This window comes from Cervus elaphus, chromosome 5 (assembly GCF_910594005.1).
Source record: "Cervus elaphus chromosome 5, mCerEla1.1, whole genome shotgun sequence".
NCBI classification, from domain to species: domain Eukaryota; kingdom Metazoa; phylum Chordata; class Mammalia; order Artiodactyla; family Cervidae; genus Cervus; species Cervus elaphus.
The window spans coordinates 91,929,042-91,945,814 of NC_057819.1; the positions used below are offsets into that span (position 1 = coordinate 91,929,042).

Consider the following 16,773-nt stretch of genomic DNA (forward strand, 5'->3'; position numbering starts at 1 on the left):
AGCCTCTGCCTTTTTTCCATGTCTCTGCTTGATAATTCACCTCCAGGTCCCTTCTGGTGTGCGGTGTTAGGAACTCTCTGGGATTTCCTCTTGTCATCCAGGGGTTGAGAGCCAAGCCATGCACTGTGGGCTGGTGAACTTCAGACAGGCGTGTGGAGCATGTTTGAGTTGAGACACAGGCTGTGTCGATTAAGGGGTCTGGTTTGTGGGTGCCTCAACCCCTGTGCCTCCTGACACCTGCTGTCCACGGTTGCTCAGCAGACGCGCTGAGTGTTGGGGCCATCAGGGATGCTCCCCTTTCTTTGTCTCCCTCCATCCGGTCAGGTCTGTCTGTGGACACATCTGTCACTAGTTGATGACGCATCTCACACATCAGTTCTTCAAGCTTATGCGCCAGGCTGCTTATGGCCATGTCACAGTGCCTCTCCGTGCTGGGAGCCTGGACCAACTCTCCCGATGATATGTTGAATGAATGGGTGATGTATAGAGGTTCTTCTTCCTTCCCTCATGTCATCATTTCAGGCCCAGGGCAGTTAGGGGTTGAAGCAGGTGTTTGGCTTTCTCATGATTTAGTCCAGTTTGTTCCCGCAGCCCCTGAGGACTGCTGGTTCTGAAAAACCCATAGGGGTATCGGGCGCTTGTAGTGTTGAATTGACGTGGGAAGCAAACCTGTCATGGCAGCCCCGAGACTGCTCATGCACTGGCTTTTTAAGGCCACCGTTGCTTTCTAGAGAGCCCTTTCACTTGGCCCACCCTTGACCTCTCAGGTAGGAGCTGTCTTAGGATATGTAGGTCAAGGGAATGCCTTCTTCTTGGAAACCTTTCCTTCTGAGTCTCAGGACCTTAGTGGAGTGGCAGGTGTTGCCGAGGAAACGAGGGTCCTTGGCTGTCCACCCTAGCCTGGCTCAAGCTCCCTCTTTCCCCAGAAGCCTCTCGAGTACTTCTGAGCCTTATCAGTCCCTCCTTTCCTGCCTACTTAATACCCAGCACCAAAGCAATTAGAATCGGCGATGCTATCTAATGGGGATGCTAATTGCGCAGAGGAAATTAACAAAGTCATCAGTGCCTCTGGGCAGGGTCTCCCTGCACCCTCTGCTGTACTGGCCCCTGGTACTCTCAGCCATCAGCAAAACCAAAGACTGATCCTATTTTGTCTTGGTCGGGGTTTGAAACTCCCATTTGCCGCTGGTTGTCAGGCCCCAGAGTTCGCAGCCCCAGTGGAGCCAAGGAAGGGTGCGGGAGGCCCTGAGTTTCCAGCTGTGGCCTTCTCACCCCCGGCCTCCTTGGGAACGGCTCCACTTGTGGTCTGGGGCAGACTTGTTTGTTTGTGTTTGAAGTTCCCCGACTCCGAGTTTGACGTCAGGGCAGGGTTGCTGGCAGGAGGCTTGGCGGGGAGATTGTCTCTGTAACAAATGCACGTGTCTGGCAGCTTCTCCTGGAGGGAGAGCACGGGTGCGTGGGGTGGAGGGAGTGAAGGATGGCTGGTTGCGAAATGCCCAGTTTGGGAATTGAGGTCACTTTCTCCTCTGCTCATCCCCACTTTCCCTGGCACGCTGGCTCTGCCCCTTGCCTGCTCACGGCAGCCCCCCTGGGTACCCTCGAGAGCTCCGTGGGACTCGGCAGTGCCAGGGCCGAGGCACTCTTGGAGCCAAGCGCCTGGTCATGCCCGCAGGGGAGCCGTCAGCCTAGTCGTGACCTCCAGAGCCTTCCTTACTATCTCAGAAATCATTTCGCAACATGTTGGCCGTGGCAGCCAGACCAGACTGCTTAGCTGGCGGGGTTGGCCGGGGGTCCCCAGAAGCGCACTCCAGTTTCGGGGAGGAGATGGGAGAAGTAAGAGGAGCCGCCCGAGGCCCTGGCAGACCTGGCTGGTGCCCAGGAAGGAACCACAGCTTCAGGGACCGTCCGGGGAAGGATGGAATAAGTCCTGAGAGCTTTGGCGACTTCCTGAAGTTTGGGATGGGCTAGACAGGGACCTGGGATTCCCAGCTGGAGCTAGTTGGTAAAGAACCCGCCTGCCAGTTGCAGGAGACATAAGAGACATGAGTTCGATCCCTGGGTCAGGAAGATCCTCTGGAGGAGGGCATGGCAACCCACTCCAGTATTCTTGCCTGGAGAATCCCATGGACAGAGGAATCTGGAGGGCTGAGATCCATGGGGGTCACAAAGAGTCGGATATAACTGAAGCGCCTTAGCAGGCATGAAAGCACAGGCGTATGGCACTAGCAAAGACTGCCATGGACGTCCTCTTAAGAATGTTTCGTGCAGCCCACCTGGAGGAAGGAGTCAGGGTCCCGTAGGTTTGGGTGAGCTGGAGGCTGGTCCGTGAACTGTGCCTGCTGACTGGAGGGCTGGGTGAGCTGGGGGAAGGGGTGGAGGTGGGCAGGGGCCTGCAGGGGCCTCGCTTCACTCTGCAAAGCATAATGGGGTCTCCTTGAAAGGGGAAGCCCCCTGGCATCAGGCAGGGTGGTAGTTGGTTTTAATGATTTCAGAGCAGGGATTAGGTGTAGCCCAGAGGGTAGGTTCTTGCACAGAGGACCCAAGGCAGTGGCCCATCGTGGCTGGAGAGTGTGGAGAGTGTAGGGCAGTCTGTGGCTTTTATTCAGAGGACTCACTGCCTGGGATGGTGTGGACATGACTGGATCTGAGTGAGCCAGGTAGGCTGCCCAGCACCCACATCTTGACGTCGCTCTTCTTGTCTCCCATCAAGAGTCTGAATGGATTGTGACCTTTTTGGTTATACAGAGCTATTCTGTGGGAAAATGCTATGTTTAGGGGCTTTGGGGTTGTGTGAAGGTTGGGACACTGTGCTTACCTCCTGCAATTTTCATTGAGAACCCAGGGAGAGAAGAGGATAATGTACTAAGTAAATAGGAGAGAGAGACTTGCCTGGCAGTCCAGTGGTTAAGACTCAAAGCTGCCAATGCAGGGGGTGCGGCTTTGATCCTTGGTCAGGGAACCGGGATTTTTACAAGCTGCACACACAGAGAAAAAATAGATAGATACGATTATTATTACTACTGGCGTTGCTGTTGAGTGTTGAGGTGATCTGCATAATTGAGAGAACTCACTGTTGTCCGTGGGAGTCTGATGTGTCTCTCTGCCTGTGCTGGGGTTCATTGCCCACTTATATCTGTCACCTCTGTCCTTATAGACTGACCCACCTGCCCTGCTTGAGATGGCACGTCCTGGGACTCTGAGAGGGCCTGTCACTTTGCCGAACGTTTTACATCTGGATTTTCTCATGTAAATCTTCACAATAGCCCTTTGAGGGAAATCAAACCCATTTTATAGGTGGGGAAGCTGAGGCTGACAGGTTACATCTGTGTTCACTGCTGAGGGAGGGTGATGGTGAGGGGCTTGGAGGCCAGTTCTCTGTGTCCCGAGAGTTGGAGCTCTTCCTCGGAGCTAAACTACGTCTTGGGTGTGGTTGGTGTAACTGCTGGAAACCTTCTGGGGCTTGTGTTTTTGTTGGTGGTGTTGTTCCAAGCACTTTCACATATAGTTATTTTGACTCCAGCTTCTCTAAAACAATACCATTTTATGGTAAGATTGAAGCTGAGCTAAGGGAGATTTCCCCAAGAGCCTTGATCTTACATGTCAGAACTGGAACCAGAGCCAAGATCTTTGAGCCTTGGACACTTAGTGAACACTTGCCATGCATCATGTCTCGCTGATACCCAGCGGCTGTTTGTGGGCCCACCTGATGCTCTTCTGCTCCTTCTGTAAGTCTGACTGAGCCTCAGAGCAGGGGCAGAATGAACGCTCATGAAGTGAAAGAGTCTCAGAGGTGGACGAAGACTTTCATTCCAGCCTCGGGTCCTCCCCTGTGGCCAGAGTGCTGATGACTCTCCCTCTCGCCGCTGGGTCCCATTGCTGAAACCCCAGGTGTTCTTCCCTCCTGGAGAATTTCTATCTTGCGGTTTTGTGGTTAAGAGAAAATGATGCTACCCATGAAAGGCCCTGGTGGAGGTCCGTGGGGCTGGGCTGGCTAGGCTGGCTGGCCCGCTGTGGTTTGTCTGGGAAAGTAACCCCTGGGTGGTTCTACAACTGTGACCAACTTTCCAAAAAGTGAGAGCAGTCTTATTTTGCTTGGGTAGGCACTGCGCGCAGCACGCCAGACATCTCCTCCAGCAGAACACAAATCTGCAGGTGTTGTTTCGTCTTTATAAGCTTCAGGACACCAACCGCCACCCCCGCCCCCCGCCCGCCCCCCCCCCCGCCCCCCCCCGGCCATGACTCATTTTCCTTCCTGGTCTTCACGGCCAGCCAGGGCTATGGATTGTCAACTGGGTACAGTGAAGAATTTCTTTAAGTTCTGCTGGGTCCTACCCACTAGTCACTCTGGGCTGCCTTTTGACAGGAACTCTGAAAAATAATGAAAGTGTTAATTGCTCAGTTGTGTCCGACTCTTTGCAACCCCATGGATTGTAGCCCGCCAGGCTTCTCTGTCCATGGGATTCTTCAGGCAAGAATACTGGAGTGGATTACCATTCCCTTCTCCAGGGGATCTTCCCAACCAAGGGATCAAACCTGTGTCTCCCACATCGCAGGCAGATTCTTTACCGTCTGAACCACCTGGGAAGACTAGTGAGGATCTCTGCTGCTGCTGCTGCTGCTAAGTCACTTCAGTCGTATCCAACTCTGTGCGACCCCATAGATGGCAGCCCCCCAGGCTCCCCCGTCCCTGGGATTCTCCAGGCAAGAATACTGGAGTGGGTTGCCATTTCCTCCTCCAATGCCTGAAAGTGAAAAGTGAAAGTGAAGTTGCTCAGTCGTGTCCGACTCTTAGCAACCTCATGGACTGCAGCCTACCAGGCTCCTCCGTCCATGGAATTTTCCAGGCAAGAGTACTGGAGTGGGGTGCCATTGCCTTCTCTGAGTGAGGATCTCTGGCAGCCTTTAAAAAAAGAAACCGCTCACTCCGCTTCAGGGGAACTCCTGATTTTTGAGACTCTCCTGAGCCATCGCTTGCCCAACTGACGTTTGTTTTCGACTCTCATTTTAGTAAATATGAGTGCCTGTTGGGGCTACAGAATGTAATGTGTATTCAGTTGTTCATTCATTCAACCAAGGGTTTACCATAGCAGACCGCGCCAGGTGCTATGCTGGCTCCTGGGGACACAGTGGTAATCAGGTGATCAAGAACATAGACCAGGCACCTGGCCTCAGGGATTTTCCCATCTAAAGAAGGAAGCAGACAGGCCAAACACTAAATGTGTGATCTGGTAGAGGACAAGGGCTGGGGCTGTGACCTGTTGTAGGAGAAGGGCTGGGGCTGTGAGGAGGAGGGCTAAAGGGCTTGGGGGAGTCTTTCTGGCGGGATGGATATCTAAGCTGAGTTGTGCAGTCTGAGGGGTCACTGGGAAGAGCCTTCCTGGCAAAGGGACAAGGGCTGAGGGTCTGCAGGCTGAAAAGGGCTGGACTTGGTGATGGGGCTGAATGAGAGAAGCCCCCAGATCCTGGCTCACTGCCAAGGCCAGGTTGGCTGATCTTGATGTTGCCCTGTGTTGGCTGAAGTCTTAGCACAATGAACAGGTTATTCATCAGCTCCGAGGGGTGTGGCCCTTGAAGCATTCAGGCTGGGGACGGATAGACCTCTTTGCTGCTGATGTCAATGTCAGCAGCCCGACCTCGTTGCTTCAGGCGGAAGAGAATGGTTTTGACTTTGCACAGTTAATTGATTTATTGCCCTGTCTTTGGTCAGCAATTTGACACTGTGGTTTGAGAGCAGTTTGGAGTGGAGGGCAGGCTGTGAGAAACCGTTTAATGTGGGGATGAGGCCCCTGTATTTCCTTCTCTCCTTTCTTTCTCAGGCATCTTTGAGCACATGTTGTGTGCCAGGTGCAGTAGTAGGCTTGTGGGGACAGTCCAGTGAGGTGGGCATAGTTCCTGCCCTGATGTATAATAATGGGGGACTAATCTAGTTTTGGGGGGGAGTTTCTATACTATAGTTCAATCCTCCCAGCCGACTATGAGCTGGAATCATCCTTGCTGTTGTACAGATGAGAGAACCAAGACTCAGGAAAATTAATGAGCTTCCCTAAGGTCACACAGTTAAATGACAGAAATTAGATCTGAATCAGATTCTTTTTTTTTTTTTTAATTATGAAAGTATGATAACACATTTACATAACACATTAAATTATCAAAGTCTGATAACATATTTGTGTTATAAGACATTGCAAAATACAGAACAAAGTTACATGTAGTTCTACTATATATTACAGTTCTTTTTTTAAGTGGATAAATTAAGATTTTCAGTTGGAGTTCCAGTATTGAATCCAGATTCTGTTCAACTCTGAAATCTGTGCTGTGTTCACTGCCCTGGGAGCTCACATCTGTAGGGGGAGACCTGGTTAGAAGCTTGAACATGAGGCCTGTGATAGCGGCTTCCAGAGAAGTGTGGACAGGGCACTATGGAGGGGAGAAGGGGGAGGATTCTAATTAGCCCAGGGGGTCTTGACCAGAAGAGAGAAGGACTTCCAGTCACTACAGACATTTGAGCAGAGGCCCAGGAGTATAGACATACAGAAAGTATTAACATTTGAGAAACAGCTCCTAGGTGAGTGCTGACCTGGAGGACTGGGTGGGTCAGGGGTAGGGTGGAATGGAGATGAGGCTGGAAAAGAAAGCTGAGGTCCTGAACTTGGAATGGCCTCTGGTCACACTTGGAGAAGGACTTCCCAGGTGGCGCTAGTGAAAAGAACCCGCCTGCTAATGCAGGAGACATAGGAAACATGAATTTGATCCCTGGGTTGGGAAGATCCCCTGGAGGAGGGCACAGCCCTCCATTCTGGTATTCTTGCCTGGAGAATCCCTTGGACAGAGGAGCCTGGTGGGCTAGGGTCCATAGGGTCTCAAAGAGTTGGATACCCTGAGACATTTACAGATGAAAAAACAAGGAATGAATTAACAACAGCAAAAACTCTCGAGGGGGCAGCAGGTACTGGGAAGTGGCTCCCAAGGGCAGGGTTCCTTCATGCAAGACTTTGAAGATAGTGCTTGTCTTGAGGGGAAGCTCCCAAGCCACCATCTCGGCAGCTCTCGGGGGTCCCCGGGTCGCTGAGACTCAGTGGAGCCTGCCCTCTTTGGGTTATCGCTCATTTCGCTCTGTTGGAGTCCACTCCCTCTTCAGTCCCGGCTGCTCTCTGCCCTGAAGGTCTTGCCGCTCCTCATTCCTCAGCCCAGTGTGGGGCGGTCGGCCCAGCGTTTGTCAAGCAGAATACCAGTATTTACTCTTATATTATTTGAAGCTTTAGCGTTTTGAGACTCTTGAAACCCGTGGACAGGCTTTGCCAGGAAAACGCATAGATTCACGTGTCTGACGTTTGCAGGCATTTCAGGGAATGGGTCTTGAAAGCCTTCTGGTCCCAGTCAGGGACCTTGGCCAGTGGAGCCACAGCCCACCGGCCTGGCCGGCCCTCAGGCTGTGTATGCTGTGGGCTGGGCACTCATACTGAGGGCTTCATTTCTTCTCAGCCTCCCTGAGAGGGAGGTTCTATTATTACCCCCATTTTCTGGAGCAGGAAACTGAGACTTTCCTGGGGGCGGGCTGTTGTGTCCCAGGTCACAGGGCTCGGGTGTGTCTGAGCCCTCGGGTCCTAGCCCGGGTAATCTGATTCTTGGCTGGAAGCCTCCTAAGTGGGAGGTTACTCATCTTCCCCACGCCCCTGCGTTTTTCACATCATCCATCGCTGACTCCCATTACCCCTCCCCTTCCCCCAAGCAGGAAGCCCTTCCTCCGTGTGACCCTGTTCTCTGTTCTACGTTCTGAAGAGCGTGGTCCTTGGTGGGAGGTGGGGAGGGTGGTGTGGTAGCCAGCCTTGGGTGGGACAGAGGGTGGGGCGTGGTTCTCTAGGTTTCCCTGCTGGCTCTCCCAGACCCTCCTCCTCTCCTGCCTCCTCAGTTTCCTGCTTCTCCCTCTTTGAATGGTAGCAGAGGGGGCACCTGGCAAGCCCCTGTCCTCATCTCATGGCTCGTGTGTGCCAGAGCTCCCAGTATCACGTCCACCTGCCCCGAGTGAACCTGCTTTTCTGTCCTGGGCTCCCCGCAGGCGAAGCTGCTCCGGTACATCTGCAAGCAGTGTCAGTGCAAGCTGAGCGTGGCCCCGGGCGAGAGGACCTCGGAGCTCGACAGCTACCCTCGCTTCAGCGACTGGCTGTACACCTTCAACGTGAGGCCGGAGGTGGTGCAGGTACGGGGCTATGCCGTGGGGACGGGGTCTTCGGGTGGGATGTGGGCAGGGAGTCGAGCGAAGGGACCACACACAAGCCTGAGCGCCGGCTCCACAGCGGCTGCGACTGGTGGGGCAGGAGTGGGACGTGGAGGGGACGGCGGCAGCAGGAGGGACCCAGGGCACACGTGGCTCTGGCCTGCGTCCTGGGTGTCATCACTCCATGAGCCAGACAGCCTGACCCCACCACTCACAGGCTCGTCGTGAGGACAACAGTCAGCGTTTCTGGAAACACTGGCTGCGCAACAGGCACTGTGTTGAATACTCTGTATAAATAATCTCACTTCATTCCCAAAAAGCCCTCTGAAGGAGTTACTATCATGATTGCCGTTTAATACTTGAGAAAATTAAAACACCATTTTATACTTGAACAAATTGAAGCATGGATGGGTCAAATAGCCCGTTTAAAATCATAAAGCTGATAAATGATTGTTTTGGAATTTAGAAGCAAGGATCTGAGTTTAGTTTTCTCCTGTAACTCCAGTAATAATACTTTTCCTTCCTTTGTTCTCTTTTCCCACCCATCCAACCTACGCACCCACCTACCCACTAAAGTAATCAACCAGTATGCAAGGAGAAGGTCAGAGGTCAGGGGCAGCTCTCATGGGGTATCAATAAATCAGTGCCTTGACAGGTGTGGTTCACCCAGGCAGGTCTTTTAAATACCTCATTTCTCTTCTAAAATTAAAGACACACTTTGCTATTGTTGCAAAAGTAATACGAATTCATTTTATTTAGACACTTTGGAAAACAGAAGAAGGGGGGGAAATCACATACATATTACCACCACTCAGAGAAAAATCTGTGATCATTAAGATTTTGATAGTTCCTTCCAGCCTTTTTTTTTTTTACCCTAATACTTAAGTCTTAAAAAAAAAAAATCTCTAGATGGGTTAGACCTGTGCTGTCTAGTAAGGTAGCTAATATTATGTTCTTGGAATGTGGCAAGTCCACACTGAGATGTGTTATGATTTCAAAGACATAAATTCAAAGATGTGCTGAATTCTGAAGACGTGATCCAGAAAAAATAAAATATTAATAACTTAATATTTAATCTGTTGAGATGCTATTTTGGTTATATGAAGCTAAATAAAATAAATAATTTCATATATTTTTTTTGCAAAATTTATTTCATATATATTTACTTTTTAAAATGTGGCTACTCAAAAGTTAAAATTTAAGTATGTGGCTTGCATTATACTTCTCTAGGGCAACACTGATTTAAGCCATCCTGAATAAACAATTTTATATTTTACTTTTATCATTGGACATGCTAACCAGCATGTTTTCCTTGTATTTTCACACTTGGTAACCGCCTCCCACCCCTTTCAGGAGCTTCATAATGTCTGAGTATATGTGCTATCGTTTACCAGGCAGAGGTTAATTCCAGTTGTTGACTATTGTTTAAGACATGGTGGTTAATATTATTTATGAAGCTGCTTGTATATTTAAGAATTTTCACTAAGAGAGATTCCTTGGACAGGAAGTGACTTGAACTTAAGAAGTTCCTGTTGTGGGTGGGAGAAGATGGGGGTGAATGCGGGGTACCCACAAGGGCACTTCTAGCACCTTACACGCTCCCAGCCCTGGCCCTGGCCCCAGCGGCCCTCATAGTTGTGACATACATCCACTTTTAAGAAGCTGGCAGATCTTTAATCCATTTTGAGTTTATTTTTGTGTATGGTGTTAGAAAGTGTTCTAGTTTCATTCTTTTACAAATGGTTGACCAGTTTTCCCAGCACCACTTGTTAAAGAGGTTTTCTTTTTTCCATTGTATATTCTTGCCTCCTTTGTTGAAGATAAGGTGTCCATAGGTTCGTGGATTTATCTCTGGGCTTTTTATTCTGTTCCATTGATCTATATTTCTGTCTTTGTGCCAGTACCATACTGTCTTGATGACTGTGGCTTTGTAGTATAGTCTGAAGTCAGGCAGATTGATTCCTCCAGTTCCATTCTTCTTTCTCAAGATTGCTTTGGCTATTCAAGGTTTTTTGTATTTCCATACAAATTGTGAAATTATTTGTTCTAGTTCTGTGAAAAATACCGTTGGTAGCTTGATAGGGATTGTGTTGAATCTGTAGACTGCTTTGGGTAGTATAGCCATTTTGACAATATTGATTCTTCCAATCCATGAACATGGTATATTTCTCCATCTGTTTGTGTCCTCTTTGATTTCTTTCATCAGTGTTTTATAGTTTTCTATGTATAGGTCTTTTGTTTCTTTAGGTAGATATCATCCTAAGTATTTTATTCTTTTTGTTGCAATGGTGAATGGTATTGTTTCCTTAATTTCTCTTTCTGTTTTCTCATTGTTAGTGTACAGGAATGCAAGGGATTTCTGTGTGTTAATTTTATATCCTGCAACTTTACTATATTTGTTGATTAGCTCTAGTAATTTTCTGGTAGAGTCTTTAGGGTTTTCTATGTAGAGGATCATGTCATCTGCAAACAGCGAGAGTTTCACTTCTTCTTTTCCTATCTGGATTCCTTTTACTTCTTTTTCTGCTCTGATTGCTGTGGCCAACACGTCCAAAACTACATTGAATAGTAGTGGTGAGAGTGGGCACCCTTGTCTTGTTCCTGATTTTAGGGGAAATGCTTTCAATTTTTCACCATTGAGGGTGATGCTTGCTGTGGGTTTATCATATATAGCTTTTATTATGTTGAGGTATGTTCCTTCTATTCCTGCTTTCTGGAGAGTTTTAATCATAAATGGATGTTGAATTTTGTCAAAGGCTTTTCCTGCATCTATTGAGATAATCATATGGTTTTTATCTTTCAATTTGTTAATGTGGTGTATTACATTGATTGATTTGCAGATATTAAAGAATCCTTGCATTCCTTGCATTCTTCCCGACCCAGTTATTGACCCTGGGTCTCATGCATTGCAGGCAGATTCTTTACCATCTGAGCCACCAAGGTAGCCACCAGGAGCTTAGTCGCTCAGTTGTGTCTGACTCTTTGTGACCCCATGGACTGTAGCCCACCAGACTCATGTCTGTAGCCTACCTTGAAGATGCTGGGGCCACACATGAGCAGTGACTTGCCCAGGATCTCATCAGCATCATCCCTACTTGATGATGAGGATCACCAGGTTCAGAGTGGCCGAGTTAGTCTATGAGGGTCCCTGAACTGGTAACAGGGGCAGACTTGAGGGTCAGACCCGGGGCTGCTGGACTCCAAACTGTGCCTTCTAACTTCCTTTCTTGGGCTTAAGATGTCTTTGGCAGATGGCTTAGCTCCTCCAGGGATTTCCCTCAGATCTGCAGAGATGTGAAATATGCTGGAGACCCAGCCTCACCCACGTCAGTCTTCGAGAGAGGAGCCAGCTGTGCCCAGGGCAGAAGCCAGGACCCTGGAGGCTGGCTACAGGAGCTTTTTGGCCTCTGGGGAGCCCTCTGGTGGCAGCCGGGACAGGGGTCCCCCAGCCGGGCCCAGAGGTGTCGTGGATCCTCAGTTAAGTGGTATTTGAATCACATGAGGACTTGCCTGGTGGTCCAGTGGCTAAGACTCCGTGCTCCCAATGCAGGGGACCCAGGGTTCGATCCCTGGTTGGGGAACTAGATCCCACATGATGCAACTAAAAAAGACCCCACATGCTGCAACTAAGGCCTGGTACAGCCAAATAAATATTTTTTAAAAACAAACAAAAAACAAAGTCATCTGTGATAGTCAAAGCGGGGTGTAAACGAGGGGAGAGCTCATTTGTGTGCAGGTTTGGGCAGGCTGGAGAGCCCAAGAGCCAGGTGTGTTTGGGAGTCAGGATGCTCCCTGGTGGAGGGCACTGGGACAGAGTCTGAGCAGAGAGCTGTGTGCGGGTGGTGGGGTTGGGGAGAGACAGCAGGAGTGTCTCCGGTTGCTCGGTGTTTTGCTTCTAGATATACTGGAGACGCGTGCACCTCCTGTGTCCCCTCACCCCCTCCACCTCCCTGGCCTGCATCACGGTCCAGGCGCCCATCCTCTCACCCGAGCTCCTGCAGCAGCCCCAGAACTGTTTCCCTGTCTCCCTACTTTATCATTGACCTGCTTCATTCCATTTTCCACACAGCATGAAGACATGTAAATTGGACCACGTCATTTTCCAGGGCTTCCCATTTCTTTCCGAATAAACACCAGATGCCTCACACACTTTGACCTCTGCCTGTCTCTGACCTCATCTCACTAACCCTGCCCTTCACTCCCTCTGGTCTGACTTTTGCACCCATTCCCTTGCTCCCTGGAGTGCTCTTTCCTAGGCTTATCCCATGGACATCATTCTAGTGTCAGATCCATTGTTACCTCCTCCATGCAATCTTCCCTGATGAGCAAAAGATCATTCTTATATTTCTTTCTCTTTTTCTTTTGAATTTTTTTATTTTGTACTGGGGTATAGCCAACTGTCATTGTTGTGATAGTTTCAGGTGAAAAGTGAAGGGATTCAGCCATATATATACATGTATCCATTCTTCCTCCAAACTGCCCTCCCATCCAGGCTATATAGTAGGTCCTTGTTGGTTATCCGTTTTAAATATAGCAGTGTGTACATGGCCATCCCAAACTCCCTAACTATCCCTTCTAGCCAGCAACTATAAGTTCATTTTCTAAGTCTTTAAGTCTCTTTCTGTTTTGTAAGTAAGTTCATTTGTGTCATTTCATTTTAGATTTCACATACAAGGGATGTCATACAATATTTCTGATATTTCTCCTTGTCCATCTGACTTACTTCACCCAGTATGATGCTCTCTAGGTCCATCTATGTTGCTGCAAATGGCATTATTTCATTCTTTTTAATGGCTGTTACTCCTATGTTTCTTAACTCCACCAATTGTATGGATTCTGACTGGCTCCCACTCCACTCTGCTAGGCCCTGATGTATCCTGTGGGCTTTCAGCCAGAATTGGTTCTAGAATAGGTTGTTGTTCAGTCGCTTAGTCTTGTCTGACTCTTTGCAACCCCATGGACTACAGCATGCCAGGCCTTCCTGCCCTTCGCCATCTCCCGGAGCTTGCTCAAACTCGTATCCTTTGAGTCAATGTTGCCATCCAACCATCTCATCCTCTGTCACCCCCTTCTCCTCCTGCCTTCAATCTTTCCCAGCATCAGGGTCTTTTCAAAGGAATCAGTTCTTTGCATCAGATGGCCAAAGGATTGTAGCTTCAGCTTCAGCATCAATCCTTCCAATGAATATTCAGGGTTGATTTCCTTTGGGATGGACTGGTTTGATCTCCTTGCTGTCCCACTTAAGAGTCTTCTCCAACACCATAGTTTGAAAGCATCAGTTCTTTGATACTCAGCCTTCTTTATGGTCCATCTCTCACATCCATACATGACTACTGGAGAAACGATAGCTTTGACTATTCGGACCTTTGCTGAGAAAGTGATGCACCACCTAGATAGGCAGGTGCACATTTCAGAAACTAAAGTTCCAAATGGCATGAAAGCCATGCCCCTTTCCACAGTTGACCTCAGAGACAGAATCCTTTGACTTCTGAATGTCAGTGAAACCACTGTTTATTTTCCTAAATAAATGTTTTATTTTGGAATAGTTTTAGATTTACAGGAAAGTTGCAGAGTCAGTGCAGAGTTCCCATCTGCACCCCTCACCCATCATCCCCTGTCATTAACATCATATATTACCAGGGTACATTTGTGAAAACTCAGAACATGGCATTGGTTTATGACTACTAATTACTCCAGATTATCACTACTAATTACTCCAGATTCTATTTGGATTTCACCAGTTTTTCCATTACTGTCCTCTTCCTGTTCTAGGTTCCAATCCAGGGTACCGTGTTGTTTTCTTTAAAAATGTATTCATTTAGTTGTGGCATGCGGGATCTAGATTGAACTTGGACCCCTTGCTTTAGAAGTGCTGAGTCTTAGCCACTGGACCACCAGGGAAGTCTCACCACATTGTTTTTATTCACATACAAATTTGTTTCCCTCTTTTTAAAAAAAAAATACATAAGATGCTAAAATGGGATCATAGAATAGTATCATCCTGAGGTTTTTAGTTTGAATTTCATCTCTGTGTTGGTCCAGGCAAGCCCACCTCATTCTTCTTTCTTTTAAAATTATTTATTTACTTATTTGGCTGTGCTGGGTCTTGCAGGCTTTCTCTAGGTGCAGACTTTCTCAGTGCTTCTCACTGAGGTGGCTTCACTTGTGGGACACGGGCTGGAGGGCGCACGGGCTTCAGCAGTTGCAGCACGTGGGCTCAGCAGTTGTGGCTCCTGGGCTCTCAAGCACAGGTTCAGTAATTGTGGTGAATGGGTCTAGTTCCTCCAGCGCATGTGGGATCTTCCCAGACCAGGGATCAAACCCCTGTCTCCTGCATTTGCAGGCGGATTCTTTGCCACTGAGCTGCCAGGGAAGCCCGCTTCATTCTTCTTTAGCAATGGAATAGGAAGAGGTTGGGTTTCTCCTCAATATCTCAGGAATGGCTATGTTGGAGCCCTCCAGAAGGTATCAGCTTGTGCCCAGTAGAAGCTGTGTGCCAGGCAGCGTGGGGCCTGGCATGCAAGAAGCCCTGGCAGATATTTGCTGGTGAAAAGTGACTGAGGAATGAGCAAAAGTCACAGTGGGATGCAGGCTGGGGGTGCCAGACTTGAAAACGGGGTCTCTGTCTTTTTTCTGTTCAGTGTTTTGGAGAAAGGATCCAAATCCAGGAAGTCTGGCATTTCCTTATGCTGAACTATGGGGGTGCACTGCTGCAGTCAACACCCTCAAGACGATTTTGCCAGGACTGCTCCGTGAGGCCTCTGGGAATGGTTTTTGTGTGATGGGACTTGCCTCATCAGTCTCTTGGGGTTCTCTGCTGATCCTGACCCTTCATGGCTTCGTGACGGGGCCTCTGATTTTTCTCTCAGAAAAATACCTGCATTGTATGTGAGTGTAGCCCTGTGTCTATGTATAACCTCCTCCTTCCTTTTCAAAATCTCCCCCCCGGGCTTCCTCTCCATGGATGTGTGCTTAGTCACTTCAGTGTGTCCAACTCTTTGCCTATGGACCACAGCCCGCCAGGCTCCTCTGTCCATGGGATTCTCCAGGCAAGACTATGGAGTGGGTTGCCCTGCCCTCCTCCAGGGGACTCTTCCTTATTCAGGGACTGAACCCACATCTCTTAGGTCTCCTGCATTGGCAGACAGGTTCTTTTCCATTACTGCCACCTGGGAAGCCGTTTGTCCTTCTAGAGTTATCTGAACATCATTTCAGCTTTGTCTTTAAGATTGCGGTCACCAGTTTGTGGTTATACAGTCTCCAGGAAAGAACGCCTTTCTGCTGGATGAAGAGAGGGTCTGGACATGGAAGTGGCCGCAGGGCAGTGTGGCTCCTCTGGGGTCCTGGTGTGGACGAAGGGACTCTGCACTCTCCCTTCTTTTCCCACCAGGGACACACCCCAGCCCTCTCCGGCTCCAGAGCCTGCTGCGGGCCCTTCTGACCTGTGTGAACCCTGACCCCTTCTCCTCAGATGCTGAAGACAGGCAGCTCTGGAGAGGCCGTCATCTATTCACCCAACCATCACACCTTTGTCCAGAGTGACGCCATCCAACAGAACTTTCTGGGATGCTAAAAGCATTCTATTCTGCCCTATGTACCGTGGTAACCACCAGCCACACGTGGCCAGGGAGCACTTGAAATATGTATAGTGCAATTGAGAAACTGTAATTTAAATTTTATTCTATCATGTCGGTATGTATGTAAGTCGCTCAGTCATGTCTGTTTTTTGCCACCCCATGGACTGTAGCCCGCCAGCTCCTCTGTCCATGGAATTCTCCGGGCAAGAATACTGGAGTGGGTTGCCATTCCCTTCTCCGGGGAATCTTCCTGACCCAGGGATCGAACCTGAATCTCCCGCATTGTAGGCAGATTCTTTACTGTCTGAGCCACCAGGGAAGCCCCGTCATGTTAGATTTTCATGTAAATAGCTACTTGGCTGTTGCTGTGATGCGGCAGTGCGGGTCTGGGTTCTGTGCTGGTAGCCGGGACTCTGATCGCTCTCTCCCCAGGGCCAGGAGCTCCCAGGCTGGGGAGAGGCATGGTCAACAGCCAATACTGAGTGCTCGGATGGAAGCCAGCCTGGGGCCCATGGGAGCCGGTGGGCAAACTCACCGTGGGTGCTAGCGGGCAGCTAGACTGTCAGGAAGGGAACAGAAACTGCAAAGATCTTGGGGTTGACAGAGCTGTGCTGTCCTTGCCAGGAAGAATTTGCAAAGATCTGGAAGGAATCAGTGAGGAAACAGGGTTTGTTCATGGGAACCTCCATGAGTGGAATGTAAGGGTTGGGGTTTTTACCTGGAGATCATGGAAGGGTGTATATGTGAGAGAGGAAGAGAGAGAACTTTAGGGTTGTTCGAAGACAAGTAGATCTCCTGGACTTCCTTGGTAGTTGGGTTTCCCTGGTGGCTCAGATGGTAAAAAATCTGCCCACAATGAGGGAGACGTGGGTTCGATCCCTGGGTCGGGAAGATCCCCTGGAGGAGGGCATGGCCACCCATTCTGGAATTCTTGCCGGGAGAATCCCATGGACAGAGGAGCCTGGTGGGCTGCAGTCCATG

The 16,773-nt window shown here is 49.3% G+C and overlaps 1 protein-coding gene across 6 annotated transcripts in view; it reads left to right on the forward strand.

The window, feature by feature from the left end:
• The window catches only part of KSR1 (kinase suppressor of ras 1), a 162,201-nt gene that overhangs the window by 81,733 nt on the left and 63,695 nt on the right, over nt 1-16,773 (forward strand). For all 6 annotated transcript variants that reach the window (XM_043903131.1, XM_043903133.1, XM_043903132.1 and 3 more), the window contains exon 2: nt 8,057-8,197. In XM_043903131.1, coding sequence (XP_043759066.1) covers nt 8,057-8,197 — 141 coding nt within the window. The remainder of the gene's footprint in view (nt 1-8,056; nt 8,198-16,773) is intronic.